Raw genomic sequence first — 23393 nt, 5'->3', positions numbered from 1 at the left:
CCCAGTTGTACTGATCTCAGGTTAGCCATTAATCCACTTTACTTAATAGCTTAAAGGAGAAAGGTATGATTTTGGAAATTTAAAGATTACTTTTTCCAGTCTTCTTGTCTGATAAAATAAGAAGGCTTCCTCTAAAGAAAATAAGCAACTGTAGCACAGTCATAAGTCAAGCTTGAGCCGTGTCATTAGTTTTGACATAGGAATCATTCCTTCCTGCCTTAAATGCGTTAATGAAGGCAGTTCACATGGAGGTGTGTCCCTGCCATCTTTTATTATGCTTTGGCTTTATTTTGATTGCTTTTTAGATTGGGCAGTTAGCTAACTTAATATCGCAAATGTTGGGAACTTTTTAACTTAAATGATGCTTTTTTTGAGTACTGTAATAATTAATTTTTTGAGAGGAATAATCTATCCTATTGAGATGGGCCAGTTGTCCAAGAAAACTCAAATTATTTTTGCAACTTGCCAACAATACCCAGGGTAGGAAGTAATTATTATTTTTTTGTAATATCAGTTGAACTTAAGGACTGACAGGGAGCCATAAAAGAGCCAGATGGAAAATGAAGAGATGCCCAAATATTCTATTTTACCCACTACCAACGGGCCACAAAGAATTTTCCGAATCACTTTTTACTTATGTCTTGACTGTTGATTCATCAAAGATGTCTTCAATAGATTCACAACTCAAACCACATTGCAGCATTTTTTGTTAAGGAAAAGAAGGGACTGAAGGTGTGAACATAGTATTTCTTCTACTTTGGCAAGTGGTATGTTTGATAGAGAATACCATTAGCAGCTAATACTATGTTAATATGCTCAGATCAGTAGGCACACTAGTAAAGGCTGCAACATTCTTATATGATCAGAGACTTTGTGTGCAGGGCACCATCCACCATCTATCCTAAGAGAAGGGGTACTTTGGATACAGTCTGTGAACACATATCAGAGCAAACATATTTTTCAAGAGACTAAAGTATTTTTTGTTCCTGGTCCATTATATATATGAAACAATTTAAACATTTCACATTGTAGCAATATAAATATTTTTATCACCACTATTTTAATACATATCTTTCTTTCTTTTTATTTATTATTATTATTTTTTTTACAATTTCATTTTACTCTGTCCCAGCCTTTCTGTGTTTCTTGTGAGAAGAGAAGCAGAGTTCATTTAAAACACTCTTGTTTATGATGGATAAAACCACAAGTCTTTTGAGATGTTAACTCACTCAGAGGAAGATAATTTGAACTTCAGAGTATTTTGTGTTTGGAGAGAAAGTGCACTGAGGAGAACGGGCTCTTTTTGATGCATTGTATTACAGGAAGGAAAAGATCAAGGAAGAGTTGGTCTTAAAAATGTCAAAATATGAGAATTTGATGGGAAGAAAGAAGGAAAACAGAGCAGTTGGAAATGCAAAGATAAAAGAGCTGGATCCAGACATGTCGATGTAATTCCCCAGAAATGGAAATTGTACTAGCAATTTGGAAAGAGATATGGAGAAGCAATATGCACTAACTGTTGAGTGTTTCTTTAGCAGTAAAGGGTTTTAGAACACATGGCGTAATGGGCTCATGACTCATCTACATATGGGCTTGTCCTTGGTGACTGATGAAGGGAGAAGCCAAGTTTCGTAAGGAATTAAACATGGAAGAGCAAGCTAAACCCTTTTTCTAGGAAGGAAAAAAAAAAAAAAACCCTCTGGGAGGCTTCTGGGTCATCCGCAGAGTGTTAACTAACTCAGCCAATTAAAGTCACGTTGAGGTAGATCCCACATGCAGGGCCTTTTCATGGTCCAAAGCGTGTTATGAGGGCATCACTTCCCCTGTTTTCCTGATGACCCAGGGGTTGACTTGTCAGAAGCTGTTCAAGTAGCTGGTAGTTGAGCCCAGGTGCAAATCGAATTCTTTCCACCACATGAGCGATGCTCAGAAGCTGGCTGCTTATCAACATCATTTGGAAAGCTTTGTAAAAATACAGATTCTTGGGCCTTGGCCCAGGAAATTCTGATTCAGTAGTCTAGAGAATGCTCTGAGGATCTTTTTTCTTTTTCCTTTTAAGTTCTATCATTGACTCTGATATAGTTGATTTGGGAAAACACTGCATACAGAGATGATGTGAGAATGAGCAAAGATAAGAGCCCAGAGGAGAAGATAGAATATGGTATGTCAGTACATTGTGAACAGCCTATAAAACTACACGTGGTCTTATAGAATCCAACCATGTGGTCTTATAGAATCCAACCAGATCTGAAAAAATGTGCTTGGCCTTCCCTCTAACCTTCCTCCTATAGACCTAGGCCTTCCTAGTCAGTCAGCTCCTCCTCCAGACCTCCTGAGCTTTGCAAGTTCGCTTCGGAAGGTGCACACTGGTGTCACAGTCTCTTCTCCCACAATGCATTGCAACTGGATACTCAGTCTAGCCTCAGTGCTGGAAAAGCAAGAGACATTTGCAATCAAAGCCACTCTCAAGGAATCTTAGCCTTGACATTGTTCTAAAACAAGAGTGTTTAAAAGATCTGGTAAAAAAAAAAATACTACATATCCAATTATTTTTTTAAAAAAAATAATGTATTTAGGCTGGAGAGATGGCTCAGTGGTTAGGATCACTATCACTTTCCGAAGGACCTGGGTTCAGTTCCACCATGGCAGTTCACAACTCTCTGTGACTCCAGTTCTAAGGGGTCTGACACTCTCACATCTGTGCACATAAAATAAAATTAATTATTGGAAAAAATTATTTATTTTTATGTCATGTACATGGGTGTTTTGCCTTCATGGATGCCTGTGTGAGGGTGTCAGATCTTTGAGTTACAGACAGTGGGGAGATGCCATGTGGGTGCTGGAAATTGAACCTGGGTCCTCTGGAAGAACAGTCAGTGCTCATAATCACTGAGTCATTTCTACAGCCTATCTGATTATCCTTTATTTTATTCAAATGATTTTTTTTCTTCCTTTGCACTAATAGGCAAGAAAGCTGAAAATCTCCCTACACTGCATCCTTAAAGTCCCAGAAAGCCAAGGTAACAGTGCACTCTTACCTTCTCACGAACATTACCTCACTGCTTTCAGTGAGGCGAACACCCAGCATGGCGGACACCAAACTTACTTCTTTAGGCTCTGGGAAACTCAGACTTTTATTTTACAAGTTATTTCTATCCTTTCATGTTGGTTTCCATACATTTTTAAATATTGTCCTATTTTTCCTAGGCTATTAAAACATCAGAATTAGAAATTCAAAAGAAAAGCCATAGTCTTTCTGGTGGACAATATCATGTTGAACCTTTAAACTATGAACCTTTTGAATACTAAGTAAAAAAGCTGCCAGGGATCTCATGTAGGGTCCCTTAAATAAACAGGTCTGAACAGGAAAACATCTTCAGTAAACTTTAAAAAAAAAAGGCATTAGTTCAAATATATATATATAAAGCTTATGTATTCTGTATTTGACAGTTTTCCAACATCTAGAAAGGGGCTGGATTTTTAGCAATGAAGAGACACCTTCACACTCATAAAACAGAGATTGTACCAGGGTGACAGAACTTAAAACCCAGTTTTCTGTGCAGAAGTCTGTTTCATTCATCACTTGTTATAAAACCATTATGTTTAAGACATAAATCTCAGATATGCGGTAACTGTCACAAGGCACTATCCTGTGAACCAAGGATATCCTAGTTGTATTAGTTTAAGCTGTTCACTCAGGTGTTAGGAGTCTAATTCCCTAGGGTTCCCTTAGGTTGCATGGGCCCTGGCATCACTTCTGGGCATCTACATTCTTCATCATGTGTGGGCATAGTTGCACAGTCCTAAACCAGGTTCTAGAACACTTCATTGGTGATAAGGTCTTGTTACAGACTCTTCAGACTCCCAGTGGGTGTCAGGTCAGTTCAGTCCACTACTCTAGCTGGACCAGCCAGCTCCATTTCCTCTGTTCTATATTTTCTTTAAAAAACAATAGGGTATTCCATGGATGAAAAGACCTAACCATTGGCAGAGAGAGAAGATGCCAAAGCGTAGAGCACTATGCTCTTTCCAACTGTTTTATAGTGATGGGTCATACACCGTGTCCCATTGCTCCTGGTGAATGGGGAGCCAAGGAGCACAGGGGTGTGTTCTCTGATCCCATAGCAATCATAACAATGGAAGCTCTCCTAGAGGGCTGTGATCCAGAACCACAATGCTTAGCTATCCAGTGAGTTTCCTCTAAAATGTAAAAACCAGAGCAGGCTGAGAACAGTGGGAGCTTCTTTGTGGTTGTGTGATTGTCACCCAAAGGAGATCGAGAACAACTCTGTACTTTTGATGGCAATGAATGTTTCTGTCTTCCAGGGAGGCAGTGAATAAGAAATGGTTCTTGTCCATTCTTACACATATCTCACAGGAAGGAAATGCATGAAAATTAGACAAATGATCAAGCTGGGTGATATGAAAACCTGGTAAGAGCTAGCAAGGGCTTAGGGCAGAAGAAGTGTAGAGTTCAGTGCTGGTCCTAGGTGTTTGCTCAAGGGTTAATGAGGCAGCATGGTGGACATGAGCAGGACAGCAGAGAAACCTTGGCAGCCATCCAGATGTGCAGTGATCCTGACCTGGACTGGGGACACTTTGAAGTCAAATATGTGAACTGCCACTGGCAACCAAGGTTTGGGTGAACACCAGTATGGTTCCCATGGGGATGGGATAAAACAAGCCAGAGGACAGCTGACGAGACTCACAGCACTTTAGCTCTGATTCAGCTCAGCCTGTGCTAGACATACAGGCACTCAAAGATGAGGGTAGATGTACTTCTCTGTGCACTTAGGGCTGGTTTGTTCAAGAGCAGAGGGAGCCTGAGACAACAAGGGAAACACTGAACACAGGGTAAAAATGAATGACTATTTTGTTTGAGGTCCATCCTCAAATTCCTTGCTATATCTAGGCAACTTAATATCCATATTAAATACCTAGACTGGAAATGCAATTCTTGCTTTGAAAGCTTTCTTCATAGTGACAAGGTTCTTTTCCTTGGATTGGTGCCATGGAATTGACTTGTCAATAACTGCCATTAAAAAGCTAAAACTTCTGTACCATGTAGAGGAGCTGTCTGTCTTTGAAATAAACACAAATCCTTATTTAGAAGCACTCGAGCATCCCTCTCTTCCCCATTCTTCTTTTTAACTCCTGTCCTTATATTTATCTCCTTTCCCCTCTCCCTCCCTCCCTCCCTTCCTTCTTCCTTCTTCCTTCTTCCTTCTTCCTTCTTCCTTTCTTTCTAAGAAGACTGGAAACCTAACAGAGGCCCAGGCTAGGTTTTCTAGAGTAGTAAGAAAAAAAAATCAGCATATCTTGAAGGAAAATCCACTCTTCACTGTCTAAAAACAGTGGATTGCTCTGGTTGGCAATGTGGCTGCTGTATGAATCGTTGCGATTGATTTTGAGCAAGGTTTCGGTCTATTACAACATGCCTTCATGACAGTGAATCAAATGTGATTCATTCTCTAGGATCATTGTGTGGTCCAACCACTTCCCTCTAATATGAAGGAAACGAAGGAATGTGGCCTCCACTCGGGTGCCTGAGATCCTGCAGTCCCCTTGCTGCTCAGGGTGATGTGATGATCAGAGTCACCAGGAATCTTACTGCACCTGGCAGACACATGGGAGATCATCTGAAGCCAGTGTCTGGGGACACAGAGCCCCCACATGCTGCCCACTTCAAAGCTTGTCCATTTTATTTTGTTTCTCTTGTTAAATAGACAAGCAACATGGGGTACAGAAACAAACATTACAGTCAAGATTACCTTGCCCTGTTGGAAATGTTTTCCCCATTCAGGAGTTCTTTCAGTGTTAGGGTAAACAGGCTGGATGCTCATCTCCAAGGTTTCTTTTGCATTTTAGATGAGATTTCTCTGATAATTGTTTTCTTCCTTGTCTGATTCTTTCAATGATACTGTGTTTCTCTGGAGAGTGTGCCCTCTGTAGACATCACGTGCTTGATGTCCATGAGGCTCTCTGCAGACATGGATAGACAAGTGGTTAGTTTATATAAAGCACACGTGTATTGCTCTGACATAGGCAGTGACAAGAAAATAGTTTACTTTTTTCATTGTTTTTCTTTTAAAAAGGAATGAGGAATCAGATTCCGGATGACCCAACTTTCTAATCCAGGAAGCAAAGGAGCAGAGAAGACTTCAATTTAGGGACCAACAAGATGGTTCTCTAGGTAAATGTGCTTGCTGCACAGGCCTGTCAACATGAGTTCGAGTCCCAGAACTCACCTAGAGATGGAAGGAGAGACTCAACTCCACAAGTCTGTCCTCTGATCTCCACAGTGCACTGTGGTGCGCATGCCCAAGGCACACACACACACAGCATTCTCTCACACACAATCGTAATGAATACATAAAATTTACAATGTTTAAACTTTGACCTTTGCTTGCCAAATGCCAAGTTCAGGTTTATCTGTAAAAGGGAAATCAGGCCTGAGACTTATTCCCCCACCTTTATTCTTAAGCTCTCTCTATTATGCAAACACCAAAACACTGAACTTATTTGTAATTTCCTAATTTAAAACATAGACATGTGCTTACCTAGAACCAGAAAGACCATTGCCACACATCCTCTCAGGTGTGGATCCTAGCTTCAAAATCCAGAGTCTGTGTTTAATTTGGAATAGCTGCAGAAGCCAGAAAGCTAGAAAACAGCCACTCGAGGGTGGAAGAGAAAAGTCTCAAGGGAGGTTAGGCAGCAGAATAGAGGTGGCATGAAGGGAGACAGGGGTGGGGGTGGGGGGACTGAGAGAAAGACAACGCAAGTGTGGGGGATGGTGCGTGGAGGGCAGAAGTGAGTACGGTATGGGGAAGGCTAACTAGAGAAACATAATTTATAAGCTCTTCAAAAAAATAAAATAAAAGAATGTGGCCCAAAGGCTAAGAGTGCTTGCTACTGTCCCTGAGGACTTGAATCTGGGTAACAGTACCCACATCAAGTCACTTACAATCATCTGTAACTTTAGCTCCATGGGGTTCCAATGCATTCTTCTGACCTCTGTGGGCAGCCACATCTGTGTGGAATATACATATACAAAACAAACAAACAACCATTAAATAGTTTTTAAAATACACATTACATATAATTTTTAAAAGGAGTTTGCCCCTCCAACACATAGAGGACTTGAAGTTAGGAGGGAGGTAAGGCATTAAAGACAACTGGAAAGAGATAATGTTGGATGGATATAATCAAAATGCATTGTATAAATGGGGGGTAGTGGTATGGTACACACAATTAATCTCAGCACAGGGGAGGTAGTAGCAGGCTGATCTCTATGAGTTTGAGACTAGTCTGGTCTACAGAGATCCAGGACAGCAGGGGGCCACATACTGAGACCCTGTCTAAGATAGGAAGAAAGGAAGAGGAGGAGGAAGAGGAGGAGGAGGAGGAGGAGGAGGAAGAGGAAGAGGAAGAAGAAGAAGAAGAAGAAGAAGAGGAAGAAGAGGAAGAAGAAGAAGAAGAAGAAAAGAATTATTTAAAGAATAAATAAAATATTATTTTACAAAGAGGGTTGACTGGAGGTGCCTTAGATATGAAGATAATTCACCTCCCAGAAACCTTGGGTTATTAAAAATCCACATGCCAAATGTGGATTATTTCTTTATGAGTTGTTGGTCAGGTTGGTCCCAGAGGTCTTGAAACAATACAGGTCAATGCTATTGCTCTTGGCTGACTACGAGGACTCAATGGCAAAACCCCTTAAGATGCCACATACTTTTGTCAAAGGACATGCAGTCATCAAACTTTCCCCATCTTGTAGCTTCCTCTATGCTGGCTAACTTATATCATGCCAGAAGGTGCTATGGAAGCGCCTGCAGGAAAGGCCATTGCCAATCTTACCTGAAGGTTGGCCCTTTAAGCTCCAGTCATCACTAGCCTGGCCAGATGTGTCCACTCCTGCAACAATGGCAAGGTAGTCATGGGGAATCAATGACTTTCTGATGGATTTCGGGCCTGCTCCACAGGAAAGAGTTCATACCTGCTACTACAACCTTTGTCCAAGACCCTGGTGGCCAGGGAGGTCATGGGCCCTAGAGGAAAATGGATGACAATTATTTTGCTCAGTGGATATGGTGTTAAAATGCCTTCTCAATATTTATCTCTATGCTCATAGATAGTTCACTTCTCAGCCCTCATTAGACAAGCTTCCCTAGATCCTTCCCAAGCAATAGACTACAGTTAGTACAGAGACTGATAACTGGCTAAGTGCCAAAAATAAATAACTGTGCTTGGTTTTATATAGAACATCTATATCACTCCTTTCCGCTAAGTCTCAGGGAATAGTGTAGAAAAAATTATAAAAGATAGAGACTGCGGGGGCAGGGGAGCTGTTAGGAAACAATGTCATCTGGATATAACACAATCGATGTATTTACAAACTCACTGTTGCTATGGTTACCTGTGTAAGACTTGCATGAGATAGAGCCTGTCAACATTTTATCAGAGGGGAGAAGGGCTCATGAGACCTCCCCTTCTTTCAAGCCTAAAGTAGCCCTCATGGAGGGGCGTCACATGCTTCAGCGACAATATGAGGAGTGACATACACCCATACTCCAGTATATAACCTACTGGTGCTCAGCTGGGTAACCTTATGTAAACTCAGTGGGTTCCATACACAAGACATGGAAGTAGGAGGGCATTTTTATTTCCTAAAGAATAAAGCTCTCAGGGGTAAGGGGGATGAAAGGGGTAAAAAAAATGACCAAAATTCAACACATGTATATATATCTGTCAAATAATAATGAATAAATGTGCTTTAAAAATAGACTTCTGTAAGTCACAGTGGCCATAAAGGAGCAAAAGAAGGCTCAGTTTTTGTTTTTTTTAATAGAAAATCCCAGGAAGACAGAGCACATCTGAATTTTCAGACTATGTATTTGTAAGTCTTCATAAGTAAAATCCTGTATCCTCAAACTTGCATTGCTAATATGTTCATGTTATACAGCATTGGCTGTTTAATTATTTAAATTGCCTAGTGTTAAGAGGTGTCTATAAAAATTTTTTTGTTGTATATATTAACTGTATAATACAATAGTATGCTTGTGACTTTTGTGTTGAGACAGAGTTCCACTCTGTAAGCCTAGAGTTAGCGGCTTGAAACTCACTAGCCCATGCAAGCCTCAAATTCATGATAATCTTTCTGCCTCAGCCTCTCAAGTGCTGGGTTACAGGGAGAAGTGCCAGGACTGCTCGATAACTGGGACGTTTTCACAGTGATGTCTGCAGAAGTCACGGTGTTTACATGCCAATTCTAATGTTACAGGACCCAAGCAGACACCATGTGAGGGAACAAGGGCAGCGCTGAGGTCTTCTCATGTATCTCTGTGTGCCAGATAATAAACCCCCATGGATGCCTGCCTTCTGGGTCTTCTTAGAAAGAAGAAATAAAGTAGAATTCAAGAGGTTCTGCAAATTAAATTAGATCAGGAGCCTAAAACAGTTAAGCTTCTGATAAAAGCTAAATACACACACACACACACACACACACACACACACGAGAGAGAGAGAGAGAGAGAGAGAGAGAGAGAGAGAGAGAGAGAGACAGAGAGAGACAGAGAGAGACAGAGAGAGAGAGACAGAGAGACAGAGAGACACAGAGACACAGAGAGACACAGAGAGACAGAGACACAGAGAGAGAGACACAGAGAGAGGGCAAGAGAGAGAGACAGAGAGGGCAAGAGAGAGAGAGACAGAGAGAGGGAGGAGGAGAAGGGGAGGAGGAAGAGGAGGAGGAGGAGAAGGGGAGGAGGAGGAGGAGAGATCTAACGCTTTAAGCAAAACCTTCCTATAAATGTCTTTCAGGTTCTTCCCGAATGCAGTTCCTGTCAGCATTCTTGGGGTAGACATTCTGTGAATAAATGGGTGAAGCAGAAGAAGAGACAGTTACAAACCAGTAGCCAATCAGGACAAACTCCTCTCACATTACGTCAGAGTAGTTGGAAAGTGGCTTCAGGAAGTAGAATCTATCATTTAGTTACCCTTGCTTAAGCACCTCAGATTTGAGAGTTTCACTTGGGCCTGGATGTGATGGCTCAGACCTGTAATCCTAGCCCTTAGGAAATAAACAAAGACTTGTTGCAGGGCCAAGGCTAGCCCAGACTACATTCTGAGACCCTGTCTAAATTCCCCCTAACTCAACGCCATCAAAGTTTAATTTGAGTAACTAGTTGAGCGATCCTTATTTCCCTCTTATTAAAAGCAAGTTTTGATTGTGTGATTAGGCTTAAAGGGTTCTAAAGAATCTGTCCTCTGTTACTTTCATCCAGATTACATAATGGTTGACAACCAGTGGTTGTCACCTGTGGAAATGCAGATACAAAGACCAAAAAAGTGCCTATCTACATAAATATTTACAAACATTCTAGACTCCAAACTGAAGAGGCTAAGGCCTCTGCTGCTGTGTCCACAGAGGTTATATTCTCAGCACTTGGCCCAGCTGACAGTCCTACTTAGTGCAAATATGCCTAACTTTCTCAGCCCATAGGAATTTATCAAAGCCCAGTTACGTTAGACATCATATTTTGTGTCATGTAATCAAAGCAACCAAAATAGAAAAGGCCACACTCTCATGCAGTTTACATTCTAGAAAATACTTGGGTGACAGGAAGTGATAGATGATGATGAAGAAAAATGATGTAATGACTGGGAGATGAAATGGACTGTGGAGAAAACGCTAGGCTAGCATCGGCGTTCCAAAAACTAACACTTTGTTTAAGGAGGGTAATTTCCCCTCTTTGCATTTGTTATTTGGAATAGTTCATATGAGTCAGGAAGGGGCATGTAATTAAGGTTTGACTTTAGATGAGAGGGAGTTAATGAGTTTATAAAATAAACTCCCTTTTCTCTGGGGGAAATTATTCTCACACCGGCTCCGAGCACCCTCTTGGTGGGCTCCAGTGAACTCCGCATTCACTGCATTAGAACTCCGTGGGCTTCGGGACTCATAACTCTGCTTAAGTCCACTTGACCAGGATAGATCTTGAAGCTCATCTGATGGCTCTACTCTGTAGACAACTATTAACTGTGGAACAGTGTGTGTGTATGTTTGGGTATGTGCGTGTGTGTGAAGTGCACTAAGAGTATACAGATACAGCTTGCCATTTGCAAAAAGTCATTCAGAACGTCCTAATTTTTGAGATATTAACAGAGGTTCCCTTCTTGCTTCAGTTGCTTTGTGTGTGTATATATATGTCAAATATATATTTATATTATATATTCCATATATATATATGAACAGTACCTGTTAGGTGTTCAGTATATTTCTTACTCCCTCCCCTAACACTTGATAAAAAGGACTGAGTGCTGGGGTCCTTTTAGTTCATTCTTCTGCCACACACTCAGCTCAGGTAGATGGGCATCTGAGCAGAAGGAGCCAGTGCCAAGAAGAAGAGGGTATCCTTTTGCAGGCTGTTAGGGAGCCCGCCTGGGTTAACACCAGCTCAAGGGTTGACACCCTTTACGTTGGGGGCCTCGGGAAGATCCTTTAAGGCTCCTGCTTTGTCTGACCAGACTGTCCAACGGTGCCATTCAGCACAATGGTGAGGAAACACCTAGCTTGTCACGACCCGCTCCGTTGCTCTGCTCAGCGCAGCCGGGACTCCTGAGCGTGGAGCCCCATGCAGGCGAAGTTCAGCCTGCTAGAGAAGCCCAGACCTGGGGCTGGAAAGGGATGAGGGGCTAGAAGCCGGGGTGGGGGGATTTCCTCCCTCGCTCCCCTCTCCAACGGGAGCGGAAAATGTGATTTGCTGTGCATTCCAGGCGCGGTTCCCTGGGGTGACCTCTCCCACCCAGACGGGCAGGGGCAGGGGGGTGGGTGTAGACAAAGAGGCGAGGCGGGCGGAGAGGGGACCCCGCAGGGAAGCAGGAGGGGTGCAGTGGGCGGGGGCACTACCGGGAAAGGGGGCGGATAGCGGGTCCCGCGGCGGCGACGGCGCCTGACCAATGGAGAGACGCAGTCCCCGGCGCTTGGCTGGCGGCATTTAAACCGGAGACCGGGAGATGCCCGACACTAGGTGCGCCCTTCGCAGACCTGGAGACCCAGAGTACCGTGGTAGCGGCGCTCTCCTTCGTCTTCCTCCCGCGTCGAGCCCAAGTGGCTCGAGCCGCGGTCTCACGCAGCGCCACTCGTCCACAGCGAAGAACCTGAGGACCCACGGAAGTGACAGGTGAGCGCGGCGGTATTCTGGTGTGTGTGTGTCTCTGTGTGTGTGTGCGCGCGCTCGCTCGCGTGTGTGTTGGTATGAACCCAGGCTAGCCAAGGAGTCCCCAGGGTTCATACCATCTCGAATTCTTCTCAGTTGTGACACAGCCCCTTGGTGCACCAAAGACCCTTGAGTGCGCATTAAAGAACCGAACCTGGTCCTTCCTGCCGCAGAGGTAGATGTGGTGACTGAGGGGCACTGGGTCCACGGGGGAGGGAGGAAGGTAGAGAGAGAAGTTGTCAAAAAAGTGCATCCCGTTTCCATGTGCTGGAACCCTGCAAACTCGGTCCTGGTGCTTGAAGCACAGAGCCCGCGGGAGTCGCCTGCCGGGACAGGGCACTGTTGCCGAGTCAGAGCCCCGGAGCTGGCATCTCTGTGAGCTGAAGCCGACCTCGCAGCAAGTTGCAAGCAGAGACAGCCTTGAGAGTTGGGTACAGGGCTGGGACAGGGGCGTCTGTAGGAGTGGCGGTCCCAGGGCTTTGAGTGGTAACTGCTAAGGACTTGGGAATTGGTGGCGTGTGCATTTGCGGGTATGGCAGATGCAACTGAGGCTGGTAAGACAGAATCCGCGCGGCTTAACAAGTCGGGGTCGGGTACCTCGAAGCTTGAGTGCACGCGCCACACACTCTTGTGCTGGCTGTGCTCCGGCCGGCGCGTGGCTGTCTTTTTTGAGCCTCTTGGGGGGTTCCACGCTCTCATCCTCCATACAGCAGACCTGCAGGCGCCGGGCAGCCACTACTGGCTGTTTCCCACTTCCGTAGATGCTGGCCGATCTGTACCCCACAGGCCTCGGTAACGCCTCGCTGCGCCTCGCTAGCGACTGCGCTCTACTGCGCGCTTTGCCTCTTGCTCCTCGCTCGCTGCCGCTGCTGTGAGCCATTCCGGTGAGCCCTCTCTAGCTCCTGGTAGAAGTCTAGAGTGAAGGGAAAGGCATGTGGCTGTCATCTCCCTGGTCCTACTTATTTCCTGAATTCTAGTTTGGGAAGAACAACTTCTCTATAGCCCTGGACTGGCTGTTCCCTCTCTGGCGTTCTTCAGCTTAGTGTTTGCCTATGCCCGGCTCTGGCAACCATCCACCAGCGAGACTGGCTGGGGAGGATGCGAGATGACTAGCCTTTCGTCCGAGGACCTTCCAGAGAACCTTAGGGGGCTCTCTGGTCTAGCTCAGCAGCCGTCTTTCCCCTCCCCAGTAGAATCCAAATCCCTACCCTTTGATGGAGAAATATAGCCTAGAAGTGAGGGGTTAAAATCTCCTCTTAACTGTTGGAGGGCAGAATGACGACCATCAGTAAGTAATTGGATCTCTTGGTGGAAAGAGCAAACCCAAGTGGTGCGCACGTCTGTTTATGTTCCCCTGAGATGGTGCCAGGATACGAACTGATTAAAACAATCTACTGTGTTCAATGGGTCACCAGGGCTTTAAGCTGTCCCAGGAACTCCAGAGTAGTGGTTTCCTTCTGACTGCTCTTACAAGTTAAATAAATAGCGTAGAAGAGGTTAAGATAACCCCATCCCAGGGTGAGGGCTCTTCTTTCACCCCAGGGCTGCCCTCTCCTCACCCCCTCCCCTTTTTCTTTTTGGGACAAGGCAGGCAGGCGGCACAGGGCACTTGGGAGTACAGACTTTTCAAAGCAACGAAGGAAAAGGATCTTAAGAAAACAAGATCCTCCTTCACTATCACCACAACCAAGTCTGCAGATATAGGTGTTTTCATTACTCTTATTGGACACATTGCACCGTTGGATTAAGGCTCCTCCGTGTGTGTGTGTGTGTGTGTGTGTGTGTGTGTGTGTGTGTGTGTGTGTGTGTGTGTGTGTTTAACCTCCGGGTCATTGTAGGAATTAGTGTCTTTTGTAAACTTTGTAACTTCACAGCTTTCCTATGATCTTCAAAGTTCACTCTGAGTAAAATGTTTTGTTAACCCACAATCTGTAGGAAGTCCAAATTGGCTAATGCGGTTTTCACAGCAGCACTTAGGGAGAGAAGAACAGAAACACGCTAAGTCCTTACACCCCTCAATGTCCACCTCTTGTCCTTCTAAATTGATGCTATTGGTGACCTCAGTCTCAATGGTCCAGTCTACAAAGTGACAGAATACAAAGAACCCCCATGGTCCCAGACCTCCCCAAGAAATGCTTGCTGGCAGCAAAGCTTCGGAGTGTGTTTGAGAATGCAAAGCCAAAGACATATAGGAGAGCTTCAGCCTTTTATGTGAGGAGGAGAAGAGGAAGGCATTTCGGAGCAGCAACTACACATTTAACTGAAAGGCACTGACCAGGCAAGTGCTACCAGCCCATGTCTTACATCTGCAAAGAATTTTCTTTAGTTTTAACATATGTTCTTAGAGATGCAAAATACAACAAGAATTCCCATGACAGAAGGAGTCTTTTCCTCTGCTTGCAAACACAAAGATACAAAATAGATAATTATTAGATTTACAATATTTTTCAAAATCTACTGCATTAAAAAAGCAAAGCCACATGTTCCTTGTTAAATATGCTGTGCTGAATGTCACTGGCGTAGTGACTAAGGACATGTTAGAATTAGATGAAACTGGGCTCAAACCCTGGCTATCCACATTATAAACTATGTGACCTTGGATGGATTCCTGATTAGTAACAGGAAGACATTATTATATACCTCATAATTTATCATGACAAAACTTGGACAGTGTTTAGCATAATGTCTGATGTAGTAAAAACTAAAAAAAAAAAAAAAAAAAAACAAACCAAAACTAAGAGGTACCTTTTATTACTAGTGGCTGTGTTGGGCATGAGAGACCAGAGGGTGATTCTGAATTTAATCCCAAATCCCAAATATTTGTAACCATTACAAAATGTAGCATATGACTTGGCTGTCACTCAGTACTGCTGCTTGGTGAGCATTTGATATTTATACTTTCTAATTCATTTCCTGCGGATTCAAATAATTGTATACAATTATTAACTGCACTAAAAAAAAAAAAAATCTTCCCGGAAACTACAAAGATATTTAACCACCAGGTGTCTCCTCCTCACCTTGTGTGGTGTTGGATTCCAGCCTGACTTAGCCCTAGTGGGCAGATTATTTTTAAGAGACTTGCAACAAACGTGCAGGACATACAATTTATGACACATGCCAATCATTAATTTTTCTTATCTCCTTGGTAAAATTTGTCTGAGAAATAAGCCAACCTTTATTATTAATAAGGAATTCCCTAGTTAATTTCTATAGGATGGCTCTAAAATTTAAAGTTAAAGAGCTAACTAAAATTAACTTTCACTCTCCTTAAAGATTAAGGCTTAAGGGGAAAAAGAAATGGATTCTTTTAAAATCTGGCCTGTCTATAAAGCATTTGCAGCAAATTCCGTTGTGTTTTCTGCCAGGAGAATGAGCTCATGTCATTCTTGTTGCCTGTCTTTCTAAAGATCGTCCAGCAGGAACAGTGGGCCCGTTCAGGTACAGACATCTGGAGTTCACTGTAATTCTTAACAAAACTCCATTTAAGCCACTGACCAAGCAGGTTGCTTGGCTAATGTGAGAGCCACAATGAGAAGTGTGTGGAAAGGAGCTGGCCCTAGATTCTGTAAATACATCAATAATATTGGAAACAAGTCAGACATATTTTTGGGGTTTCTGAATCTCCAGACTGTGAAGACCATTCTTGGTGCTTTTGTGAAATTTTTTTTTTTTTGACAAGTTACCAGGGCAGAAGTAATTACCATACCTTTCCTTGCTTGGAAGTGTTTATTCTTGAACACCAAGAGAACTGAGGACAAATGGGAGGCAGCGAAAACCTGTTTTGAGGATCTGTCCTTTGAGATAAGTGATTGGAGGAGTGTAGTGGCAAAATGAAAAAGAGATGAGGATGAAGTAACAGCTTGTTGGCAAAGGCAAGCTGCAGAGAGAGCTCACCTCCAAAATATTAGCACATCACTCAACAGCAGAAATGCACTAAGGGGATGTTAAGGCAGGGTTTGGGATGAAGAACGATAGTATCTGTATAGGAGAACCAAGAGACATGCTTACTACTTGTCATGATCCACTCTGAGGTCGGGATGTGTCTGAATACAACGACTGGACACAAGTGGGAACTCATGAGAGCCTAATCTGGACCAGTATTTGGATTGATTTTGGACCATGTAGCACACTGCTAGGGGTTGATGTGGAAAGAATTGTCCTCAAGGACATACCATCTTCTTTATTTGGTCCATACCAGGGATACACAGAAAGTGCTAAGCATTTGGTGAAAACAGACTTGCAATTTCAAGAAGAGAATGATCCAGTTCCTTGATTGAATAATCAACACTAGTTGGTAGGGGGCTTGGGTGAATGGACACAGTGATCAGTAGAGCCTGGTTTCATCCTTCCAGTGCTGTTCACCTCACTCTTCTTCAGGGAGACCATCAGAAGCACACTGGCCTTTCTACTCAAGCCGGGAAACTGCCCTGCTGATTTCTTTTTCTTTTCTTTTCTTTTTAATTGGATATTTTCTTTATTTATATTTCAAATGTCCCCTTTCCTGGTTTACCCCCCACCCACCCACCCGAAGCTCTCTATCCCCTCTCCCTTCCCCGGCTTCTATGAGGGTGTTCCCCCACCTACCCACTCCCATCTCCCCACCCTCAAATTCTCCTACATTGGAGTCCCCAATGGAGGAGCTAGAAAAAGGACTGAAGGAGCTGAAGGGGTTTGCAACCCCATAGAAAGAATGATAATATCAACCAACCAGACCCTCTCCTCTCCCTCCCCCCGACCCCAGAGCTCCCAGAGACTAAACCACCAACCAAGGATTATACATGGAGTGACCCATGGCTCCAGCCGTATATGTAACAGAGGATGGCCTTGTTGGCTATCAATGGGAGGAAAGGCCCCTGGTCCTGTGAAGGCTAGATAGCCCTGCTGATTTCTGTTTATTGATGTTCTTGGAAGGCTTTTCTTTCTAACACTAAAGTTTAAGAACCTGAAAGCCTCACAATAAACCAGCAAATTTGAATCATTTTAAAATGGAAAAAAAAACATACTTTTTACACTTAGTAATTTTTAAATATTTGTTTATTTATTTATTTATTTTTACTTTTCTTTAGTGAAAAGTCAGACGGTGTAATGTAGACTGCTATGACTTATGGGGTATTCACTCTTGCATAGGAACAGAAAAAATTTCCCAAATTAAACCTCAAAACCATAGTCAACTAATTATGATTTTATTGTTTTATCATTTGGGTTAAAATAAGACTCATATTATGCTTCATAGAACCAGAAAAACAAACAAACAAACAAAACCAACCCCAAAAAGCAAACATCCAAACAACATTAACAAAACTTGAGAGCAAATGGAGATTTCCTAAAAAAAGAAAGACAAGTGTTAGAAAGCTGTCTAGGCTGGGAGAAGTCTACACTCCCAAGGGTCAGGAGACAAAAGCATCTCATGTAGCCGGCCTTGGCAACAGTGATGGTGCTTTAAGATGCAAAGAACAGAAACTGTATCAAACCTCTGTGGTATAATAACAATCGCTTAACAAATGTAGGAGGGACTCCTCTGTGTCAGGAACAAAGGGTCAGATGATGAATTAGCCTTCATCCATTCTGAAGGTAGATATAACAAGGTTCATTAACAGATGTAAATAAGCCAGGAAAGAAAAGTTTTATAAGACAAAACAAAGCCATTATTTTGTGAACGGATATCCTATCTGTAGAACAGTATGGCCTTATGAACGAATACTGTCACATGCAGTCAGCATACATCCACAGTCAGCCCCAGGTTGGCCTCTGTGGTTGTGAACACTGAAGCTCTGGACCCAAAAGGAGTGAATTAGCTTGGAGGTTATTTTTTAATAGATGTAGAGATTGTCAACCTAGATCTAGGGCCATCTATGCAATATTCCTTTGAAATAGCAGTGAATGGATTTTATTTTAGCACTTGGCCTTTTATTTTAGACACTGGCCTCAATTGGGAGTCACCAGAAACTTGTGAAACTGTCTTCCACTTGCACTGTGGTTCCTTAGAGCCAGAACAGGCATGGCTTAAGTTATCTTGGCCTCTGGAGAAAATCTGTACTATTTTATAACTGATCTATTTTCATAAGTGATGTTTTATAAGACAAAACAAAGCCATTATTTTTAGTTATTGTTGTTGTAGTGGTCAGATTGGTTTGTTTAAAGATCAGATACATAGTAACCCAAGCTGACACAAGCTTAGAACCTACAGTCGGAGCAGGAGTTGAATGTCACATTATCAGCTCCAAACTTGAACCTGCTCCAAAGTATTAAGTTAATGTCAGAAAAACAATGACATTTAAGAATATTTTTAATGAAACATTCAATTATCTTGGTTCGATGCTAGCCTTAGGGTTGGATGGCCCTCACTTGCCAGAAGTTGTCCTTTAAAGGAGATCCATCTTAGGCTGCTTTTTGTCTCTTAGAGATAATTGGTCTAGATAATGATACCAACTTGTCTGGTTCCTTGGAGATGAAGGTTATATTAAAAAGGTTATGTTAATATGCACTTAGTGGTTGCCACATGCAATACTGGTATTCAGCGGACAGAAAATGGATGCTTCCTTGCTGTTCTTGTGCAGCAAACCTTAAGCATGGGGCAGAGGAAACCCCAGGGAGCTGCCATGCCTGGAAGAGACATTATGTATTTGAAACTGTTCTCATTTGAAAAGAAAGCCTTCAATGCTTTAATAACTCTTGGTGTGCCCCAGGCCAGCAAGTGTTCCAGGCTTTTAGCTGGGTGGGAAGGCTGGCTGACTGAGTTAGGATCTTCATATTAATGCTTTCCCAGAGGACTGTGTCCAGGGATACTGCCCCAGGAGAATCCTGACAGCCTGCTGCCTCTCTTTCCCTTTTCCGCCTGTCTGCCCTGTCTTTTCTGAACAACACCGCCTCTGAAAAGTCTCCTCTTCTCTTATTTGCTTTGTTTACCTCATGTTCCTGTCTCTGTATGTTTCTTCTCCCACCAGGTGGGAGATCATGCTTAGACTTATTGCTTTATTTATTTATAATGTATTTATTTATAATTTATTTATTTATTAAATGTTATATGCCCTTGCCATATACGAGTCATATCAAGGTCCACATTTGCTCACAGTTCATTGGCATCAATTCTATTCTTATGAATTGAAATATTCCCGTACTTACTCTATTGTGCCCATTTTTCTACCTTACACACACTCTCTCTTCTTCTTCTTTCTTCTTCTTCTTCTTCTTCTTCTTCTTCTTCTTCTTCTTCTTCTTCTTCTTCTTCTTCTTTTTCTTTCTTTCTTTCTTCTTCTTCTTCTTCTTCTTCTTCTTCTTCTTCTTCTTCTTCTTCTTCTTCTTTTCTCTCTCTCTCTCTCTCTCTCTCTCTCTCTCTCTCTCTCTCTCTCTCCACATGTGGCTTGAAAGCAGAAGGACTGTTTGGGGAAATGACACAGTAAAGCAGCAGGGGGAGGCAAATGTGAACAAGGTGAGGTGACAGATATGCATGAAAATCCACAATGAAACTCCGTCTTGTACACCAACTTAAAAATTAAAGCCAGAGAAATTAAAGACCTACCTGGTCAATTAATCAGACAAAAAAAAATTCTATTCATACATACAGTCACATAGATGGGTAATGTATTTTACCACTTAGAAAGGTTGAAAAGTGGGGTCTGGAGAAATGGCTCATCAGCTAAGAACACTTTCTGTTCTTCCAAGCGTTCTGAGTTCAGTTGCCAGCACTCACATTGGGGGCTCACAACTGCCTATAATTCCAGCTTTAGGAGTTCTGGGTGTTCTATTGCCCTCCCTAGGCACACACACGGATTACACAGACACACACACACACACACACACACACACACACACACACACACAAGTTGTTATATCATGGCAGAAAGAATGATACCAGCCATCTTTATCCTCTTGGCCTTCCGTACATCCCTCTTTTTAGGTTCTTTTTTTTTTTGACAGGTTTCCTGGGCTTTTTCCAATACTGGAACAGTGAAAAGTCTCATGTCAAATTCAAGAATAAATACAGTTAAGTGAGCATTAAAAAAAGTCACATGCAATTGTGTCAGGAGCCAGTAAGGAATTCTAATAGGAGCTGGTTCAAAAGAGAGACGGGTCCTGACTGAGTTTAAAGCTTGGCAAATTCACTGTGTGACCTGTGTCGAATTACTCAGTTTGATGGCTGAGAGAATAATGGAAATAATAGTATCTAATGGCTGGTGATACTGTTAGAAGTCAGTGCAACTGAAGTGTGTGTTGAGTACAGTGTGTTAAGTGTAATTATTGATTTTTACTAAATAACTTTCTTATTGTCTGTGTCCCCCTCTCTTTGTCCTTTGTCTAGAATGAATCGCACCGCATACACTGTGGGAGCGTTGCTTCTCCTCCTGGGGACCCTACTGCCAACAGCTGAGGGGAAAAAGAAAGGTTCCCAAGGAGCCATTCCGCCTCCTGACAAGGCTCAGCACAATGACTCTGAGCAGACCCAGTCCCCACCACAACCTGGCTCCAGGACCCGGGGGCGGGGCCAGGGGCGGGGCACCGCCATGCCTGGAGAGGAGGTGCTTGAGTCCAGCCAAGAGGCCCTGCACGTGACAGAGCGCAAGTATCTGAAGCGAGATTGGTGCAAAACTCAGCCCCTGAAGCAGACCATCCACGAGGAGGGCTGCAACAGCCGCACTATCATCAACCGCTTCTGTTATGGCCAGTGCAACTCCTTCTACATCCCCAGGCACATCCGAAAGGAGGAAGGGTCCTTTCAGTCTTGCTCCTTCTGCAAGCCCAAGAAGTTCACCACCATGATGGTCACACTCAACTGTCCTGAGCTACAGCCACCCACCAAGAAGAAAAGGGTCACACGCGTGAAGCAGTGCCGTTGCATATCCATCGACTTGGATTAAGTCAAAGCGGGCACATTCAGCCTGTCATAGCCATGCTGAGAGAGCCACACCCAAACCACCCGATTCCTACTTGGCTTAAACCTAGAGGCCAGAAGAACCAGCAGTTGCTTCCTGGCTGGAGGCTGCTTATGCATAGTGTATGCGCATGAGTGTGCATGGGTGCCTGTGGGTGTTTCCAAACACCAGCCGGAAACAGCCTTTGCTAGAAGGCACTTCCTGTTACTCTGCTTCAGATGGTCGGAAATGCCCACACCACTGGACCCAAACATCCACAGGGGCAGGGCTGTAGTTGGCTTTGTCATTGTGTTCCATGTGCCTCCTGGGCACCAGGATTTCACTTGAGAATGAATACTAATGGGGGAGGTAACTCTGAGGGCTGCATTAGACTCGGAACTGTTCAGTGCTCGCCCTATGCTCCCATAGCCCATCCCTTTCTTTGCTCTCCCTGACATCTCAGTCGTAGCCCATGTTCCTAAATTAATTCACTTGACCGCGGGTGTAAGTCTTTTGTCTTGTGAAGAACCTTCAGAATGTGGGGAGACACGTGGTGATGGCAAACGGGACAGAGGACTGACGCAGGAACGGTCAGGCTGAGGACCAGTCTGGGCCAGTGAAATTCAGTAGTGAGATGTCTAGAGTTTAAAAGTTGTTTCCCAAAACAATATTAGTCTTGTTTTTAGCAAAAGGGTTTTCCTGATATTTAAAAGAACCCAGACACACAGAGGAAAAATATAATCAGCAAAAAAACAAAACAAAACAAAATAACACAACAATAACAACAACAACAAACAAAAACCCAATTCTCTGTGCCAGCTTCTGTGACCTACTGATACTAGCTGTAACTGATACTAGCTGTTAAGGGTGAAATGCTGACCACTCCTGTTTTAAGAACCAAGTGAAATTAAAAAAGAAAATGTGGCCTCCTACTTTACTTTGCCTCTCTGAAGGACAACTGAGAGCCTTGTTCACTGGGGTAAGAGAAGGCAAAACCTCCTAAGCTTAGTTTTGCTGGATTAACATTGCTTGTCCGTCATTTCTGAAAAATGCTTTAGACGTACAGAATCTTTCAATAAATTCCTGCTTTTCTTGAGGCCCCCTGTCAACAAGAAACAGTGTAAGATGAAGAGCCACCTGCTGCATTTGAGTTAGACATGTCTGGGGCCTTTTCTGTTTGGCTTTTGTTATAGGAGAGAATCAGAGGAGAGGGAGGGAGAGAGAGAGGGAGAGGGAGAGGGAGAGGGAGAGGGAGAGGGAGAGGGAGAGGGAGAGGGAGAGGGAGAGGGAGAGGGAGAGGGAGAGGGAGAGGGAGAGGGAGAGGGAGAGAGAGAGAGAGAGAGAGAGAGAGAGAGAGAGAGAGAGAGAGAGAGAGGCTAGGTAGTGTCTGGAGAAGTAAGGGCTGTGTTTGCCTCACTTCATTTGCTCTCAGAGGGTCAATAGGAAAGTTCCATTAGGAAACCAGCACACTAGGGTACATGAATAGTCCACCTATTCCCAGTGGATCTATGTGGCATTGTAACCATTATGCCTACTAGGGATGCTGTCCTCTGAGTACACGTGGCTCCCCAAATGTCTACTTAGCATTTATGTCAGGGCCAGAGTGAAAGGTGGGTGGGCCTTGCTACATTTTGGTTTGCTAAGCAATACTCCTTAAGACTGAGATTCTAGCTATAAATGCCCCAAATATATATATATATATATTTGTCTTTTCCTCTCAGAGTGACTAGTCAAGTTATATGTCATTTGGAAGGCAGACATTCACTGCCCATCAAAGATACCACAGTCAAAGAACCATTGGAAGTAAAGAAACTTTTTAATTTGTTTTAGCCCACTCCCATGTGACATCTAAGCAGGAACCATATTGTAAGGCAAATGCTATCTTCAATTCCCAAAACAGTGGGTCTAACTTTGAAAGTTTAAAAGTCACAACTGACGAATCCACACTAAATGAATTTGCACAAGCCCAGCCTGTGAGTTTCATTTGTACTGAGTGCTCCTTCCCCGAATCTCTGAGTCTTCCATATCCATAGCCAATAAGTCACAGGATGGATTAGATTAGGCTCACAAATGCAAATGCAGACTTTGGAGGGTAGTGAAGAGAGAAAAATAAGAGAGGAGGAAGCTGAAAATGTAGGACCACACCAGAGATGAAAAATGACAATGCTGAGAAACATGCCACGTCTAAATTCTGCCACAAACATGCAGTATTGCTAAAAATAAAAAATAATAATCAAAAAACAGTTTGGCAGCCACAGTAACCTTCTAGGAGCTTGTACCACAGTCTTTCATATAAGTTGGATTTAGATTTGGTTCATGTCAA

The 23393-nt window shown here is 43.3% G+C and overlaps 1 protein-coding gene and 1 long non-coding RNA gene across 2 annotated transcripts; one reads left to right on the top strand and one right to left on the bottom strand.

Moving 5' to 3' along the window:
• Positions 1 to 4649: 4649 nt before the first annotated feature.
• On the bottom strand, positions 4650 to 9519 carry Gm46756. The gene is made up of 2 exons (XR_003954050.1): positions 7861 to 9519; positions 4650 to 7361 (listed from the first exon to the last, which is right to left on the bottom strand). It is a non-coding gene; the product is annotated as a predicted gene, 46756 (long non-coding RNA).
• A 2508-nt stretch (positions 9520 to 12027) lies between these two features.
• On the top strand, positions 12028 to 22001 carry Grem1 (gremlin 1, DAN family BMP antagonist). Its single transcript, NM_011824.4, has 2 exons — positions 12028 to 12185; positions 20521 to 22001. The coding sequence occupies exon 2, from the start codon at positions 20522 to 20524 to the stop codon at positions 21074 to 21076; it is 555 nt and encodes a 184-aa protein (NP_035954.1). The 5' UTR covers positions 12028 to 12185; position 20521; the 3' UTR covers positions 21077 to 22001.
• The last annotated feature ends 1392 nt before the right edge of the window (positions 22002 to 23393 follow it).

The sequence above is a fragment of the Mus musculus genome, chromosome 2, assembly GCF_000001635.26.
Source record: "Mus musculus strain C57BL/6J chromosome 2, GRCm38.p6 C57BL/6J".
Taxonomy (NCBI): domain Eukaryota; kingdom Metazoa; phylum Chordata; class Mammalia; order Rodentia; family Muridae; genus Mus; species Mus musculus.
This window is presented reverse-complemented; position numbering and strand designations above follow the sequence as displayed.